General features: G+C 28.6%; 1 protein-coding gene across 2 annotated transcripts in view; it reads right to left on the reverse strand.

Moving 5' to 3' along the window:
- Positions 1-5304, reverse strand: part of LOC100575859 (cytochrome P450 4C1-like) — a 36214-nt gene that overhangs the window by 1501 nt on the left and 29409 nt on the right. The window contains exons 1-4 of one of the 2 annotated variants that reach the window (XM_029487339.1): positions 2476-2700; positions 2014-2208; positions 1550-1799; positions 1192-1483 (exon numbers count right to left, since the gene is read on the reverse strand). In XM_029487339.1, the coding sequence (XP_029343199.1) occupies positions 1192-1483; positions 1550-1799; positions 2014-2208; positions 2476-2672 (934 nt within the window). In that variant the 5' untranslated portion in view covers positions 2673-2700. Of the gene's footprint in view, positions 1-1191; positions 1484-1549; positions 1800-2013; positions 2209-2475; positions 2701-5304 lie in introns of those variants that run through there. The other variant, XM_029487338.1, reaches the window with a different exon arrangement.

Below are 5304 nucleotides of genomic sequence, written 5' to 3' on the forward strand. Positions count from 1 at the left end.
CCTATTTGATTCTACTTAATACAATATATTATTAAATTATACTACTTAAATTGAATATTTTACACAAAAACATTTTTACTTATATAGATTAAACAATAATCAACAAAAATGTAGATATTTTATGATTTGAATGCTATCTCATACGCAAACTCAGTGGCGCCGAAGTCCATGGTGACGTCAGGCCGTGGCCGACTGGCCACATTTTATTTACTTCATAACTTTAATATGAGCAATGAGCATGAGTATATTTAAATCGTGATTATATATTAGGGTACCTCTATATTAAATAATTAAGATATTGAGGCTGGGAAGTTTTAAAACTGCCCGACCACATTTTAAAAACTTCGGCGCCACTGCGCAAACTAATATATCTATGTAAATTATTTAGAATATAATGATCACAGGTTTATATACACAGGGTGATTCACCAAGCATGCTCACTCCCTTTTTTCTTCAATAATACTGTTATTCAAAATCTGATTTTAGTGATTTTTGAATATACTTTAACACCATATTTTCAAATTCTTGAGATTTTTTGTACTTCTTAAGGGGTGTCCTGTGTAGATACAAACTTCTGTTTTTCGAATAAGAACACCCCTATTCTACGATAAATTATACAATAGATGATTTTTCTGAAATGGTTGACGCATAAAAATCAAGTAGATTTTAATTAATTATCTTTGTGCTATATAAGAATAAAAGGTTCACGGTAATCGGTTTATAATATATGGGGGCATGGTGATTTTAAAATTGTAGTCATTAATATTAATAATATTTTGTAAAAATGACTCATGTACCTATAATAAATACTAGATCCAATTTTAGGTCTATTTTATATTTAAGAAAACCCATTTTTAAGGAATATTATTTTTAATACATAAATTTAATAACTAAGAAACTACTCATTCGAATTTTGAATTAGGTATATCAACATTGTCAAAATAATTATACATTAAATAATTTACAGTAAAAAAAGGGGGTTCTCATTTCAAAAACAGAAGTTTGCATCGCCACAGGATAGGTACCCCTTAAGTAGTACAAAAAAAATCATTAATTTGATAATATGATCTTTGAGTGTATTTAAAAATTTCAAATATATTAACTTTAATAAATTCATTATTAAAAGAAAAAATGGGGATGAGCATGCTTATTAGTTATTACTCTGTACATTATATATATTCTTATATTTACCAATCATGATGGTTACAAGTTCATCTCGTATTTGCTCATGTGACATTTCATGATAGTTTCCTAATAAAATTTCTATAACTGTTTTTGTTTTCCGACAAACATCTTCGTCATCTGTTTCTACTTTATTTTTATTATTCGCATTTTGGTTCAATTCATCAAGTTTTTTTTTAATTATTTCGTCCGTGAACTCGTTTATGATTTTTTGACTTTGATCGTGTTTTTTTTTGACTGATGAAAGTTGGAATAATGTTTTGCTCAAGTACCACGGATGTGTAACTCTATATTCCCATGCCTAAAATAATAGTGATTAAATATTAAATAAATACATAACAATACCATCATAATAAAATTTACTCACGTGCATGACTGTTTGTAAATTTTCGACAAATCGATGACGACCACCATTTTGAGCATTAAATTTTACACCTAATGCAGTCCTTCCAATAATTTCCATTGTAGCCATGCTAACAGGGACACTTATATCACACTCATTCGATTTCAAATCACATTTTTGTTTCAGTATGTCATCGAGGACATTAGATTCTTCGTAAAATATAGGTATAAAAGATTTTGTAATTGTAAAATTGAAGCCTCCAGATACCATTTTCCTAAAATAAAATAAAAATTCATTGTATTTTGTAATTTAATGTAATATCTATATTTAATCGTACTTAACTTAAGTTATAACTTATATATATATATATATATGACGTTACACCGTGTTTGTACCTAATTTGTAATTTGTATTCTCATATTAGGTAGGTATCCTATAGGATAGATATACCTATATCCTATAGGATACCGAAACGAATCAAAACTTACCTGTTACTCTTCCATTTTTTTATATCATCGATAGAAAATATTCCTTGACCCATGATGGATTCTTGAAGAACCAAGTATTCTTTAGATTTCTTTTGTAATTTTGGATTAGTAAGGACCATTTCTATATCTTCAGGTCGCGTGAGCACAATGTATAGATTATTTAAGACCCATAATTTAAATAAAGATTTCTCATACCTAGAAAAATTCAAATGTATTGAAAAGAGTTTGTTATTTAAATTTATTTACACATAATTATTGGTTTAGTTTTGTAGGCATTTATAGGTTTTATTGAGTTTTTTATTTTTGAAAAAAATTGATTTTGTTATATTGCCACTAAAATATAAACAGGCACAATAATATGGCTTATATTTTATGAACTTATGAAATCTCAGTTTATAAATACCAAAACATACTACATTTATACCTGTATGTAGGTATTATAAGCGTGTTTTAATGACTTACTTTTGGCACAGTTTTACTCCATTTAACATAAGTTGTTCCGGTCCTTGTAGAAATAATGGTAGCATGCCAATAAAAATCGAACCATCGGGACCGGGTATTTTATTTGCCAATGCTCTTTTTCTTCTGCCTTCCAATCGCAGTATCATAATTATTACTACCAATATTGCTATTAGAGTAATAACAGTTAAATACCACATATCTGATTCGTTGAAATCTATTACCTGTAAAAATATTTATATTGAACAATGAACATATTATTACTTTGTATAATATTTCAAGAAAATACATCTTATATATTATCATACACTATAACGTTAATACAGTGTATAATATTATCTCAAAAAGAGTTCATTTCTTCTAATATCTGTGTATTCGAAATTCCTCGGCAGGAATACACGCGTAAGTGGAGATTATTAACTCTAATAATCTAATACGCGTAGTTTCTCAATATTACAGATGATGGGACACTAAGTAGTAAGTATTAAATCCCACCGGTACCTATACTGTATATTATACGACTATAATAGGTACTCTGTTATTGAAAAATTCACTAAACTATCGTCATCATTGCCAGTATGGATTATTTTTTCAAATGTCAAATACATTATAATTACGTTTAATGTGTGTCGTCTAATATCGTTGGCAGAAGTATAGACTATAGGTACGTTGGTTTTGGCTTATAAATAAATAAAGGCGTGTATAGGTACCCACTATACGTCTATACATATCAAGCCTGCGCAAGTTAATGATAGTTTTTAATTTAGTTAAGTTGAGTTGGTAGAAAACATTTTAAAAAGTTTAAAGTTAATAGGTAGGTAGTTATCGTTTTATTTTTAAACTCAGTTACGTTAAATGTTACATGGAAACATGCAATTAACTTAGTAACTTCTTTTTTAAACTTATAAATAGCTACCTAGTTATATGGTTTTAAAATAATAAAAAGTAAATGTTTATGTAATATGTCATCAATAATAATTTTACTATATTTATTATTTAATTATTACTAAATTAACGAAATTTGGACTTGATTAAAACTAACTCGTTATTATTTATTAAGTTTATATCAATAAACATCAGTTAAGTTAAAAATTAAATTAATGCAAATTAAACTGAAAAAGTTTAAATTTAAAATTAACTTAACTTCTCGTCTTGTGCCCATATTTGCATGGTGCTATATGATTATATAATAATATTTATTATCAAAAATATTCGTCTTATTTTGCATAGTAAATTCAACACAAATTATATTTTAAATAAAAAATTAATTTGAAAAATGTGTGTACATTTTTAAATTTGTATAAAGTACCTACAATTATTTTAAAAGTGCAACAATTTTAATTTGTTGATCGTATATTCCACCATATTACTATAGATACAAGATAGGACGTATACTATTACATTTTTGCTGTATAATATTTATAATATATCATATACACATAATATTATGTCCTAATTGTTTTGTAATAAAAAATAAAAGGTTTGTCTGAAATTTAAATTATTAGAAATATTATTATTTGATTTATAAATAATTTAAGAGCATACTTCCATTTCAAGAAATATAAGTCAGTATATTTAGTAATTACAATAATTTTGATTTTTGTATCCAATAGCAATAATAATAGAAATTATTAATTTTTTTTCTACAATATTCAATATTATTTAAACTATATTATTCTTTGAAATAATCATTTGATTTGCTTACAAGTTTGTTGATTAATTGAAAATGTCCTACAATTATGGATCAAGGTTATCAGAACTGCTAATAATAACAAGTATATTGCAGTGCCGTATTTACCAGTAAACACTATAAGCTAGTGCTTAGGGCGGCAATTTCTCAAGGACGCAAGTAATTTTTAATATTACATTTTTAGGTACTAAAATAAATGGAACTAATTATAAAATGTTTTTAGACCAACGGGATTGTGGTAATATTTATATTTTATGTTTTTCAATTTCATAATCGTACAGTTTATCGCTCTATTATATAGCATTGCTGCATTATTTGTACATTTTTCGCTATCGTGTTGTAAACAAGTGGATACGACTATCGTAAAATAAGTTATTTATATTTGTAAAATTATTGGTTTGCATTTTTTTTGTTTATATTATTTATGATGTTTGAGAGGACTTGGGTAAGGAGGGATAATAGGGGATTTATGATCGATTTAAATTCGTCAAGAAATTTAGTGAGAGAGGTCTCATTATCAGTTGAGTTGGAATGGTTGTTGGGAGGGGGACCCTTAGTCGCGTTTGCATACGTACGTGGGTACGCTGAGGAGTTTTCATTAGGTTGAGAGTGATGTCCTAGACTGCTGGAAGTGTATGGTGGCTGTGGTTGAGAGTTGTAGCTTGAGATGTTGGCAGTTTTATTCGAGATGTTGGTAGTTTTACTTGAGAAGTATGGACGCTTCTGTCTGAGTTGTTTGAAGATGAGACAACCCTTATAGTTTGCTAGATGAGGGCCGGAACAGAGGGCACATTTTGCAGGGAGCTCTGGAGGTTTTATACAGGATGATGTTGGGTGGCAGTCGCCGCATTTGACGCATTTAGCGGGGTAAGCGCAGTAGGTTCGGATGTGGCCATAGGACTGGCAGTTGAGGCATTGCGGTATTTCTCGTTTTTATGTGGTTCTTCTATTTTGACTTTTGTATGTAGTAAGGCAGTGATGGAGAAAATATCGTTGTCGCTTTCTTGAGGGTTGAGATCAACAAAGAACATTGGAAGTGGTGATTTTGTTTGATGGAGCTTAATGTTTATTATATTTTTGACTGAGTGGCCAATTTCTTCGATTGCAGCAGCGATGTCTTCAACTGGGGTAGTTGGATGAAG

Source organism: Acyrthosiphon pisum, chromosome A1 (assembly GCF_005508785.2).
Source record: "Acyrthosiphon pisum isolate AL4f chromosome A1, pea_aphid_22Mar2018_4r6ur, whole genome shotgun sequence".
Lineage (NCBI taxonomy): Eukaryota > Metazoa > Arthropoda > Insecta > Hemiptera > Aphididae > Acyrthosiphon > Acyrthosiphon pisum.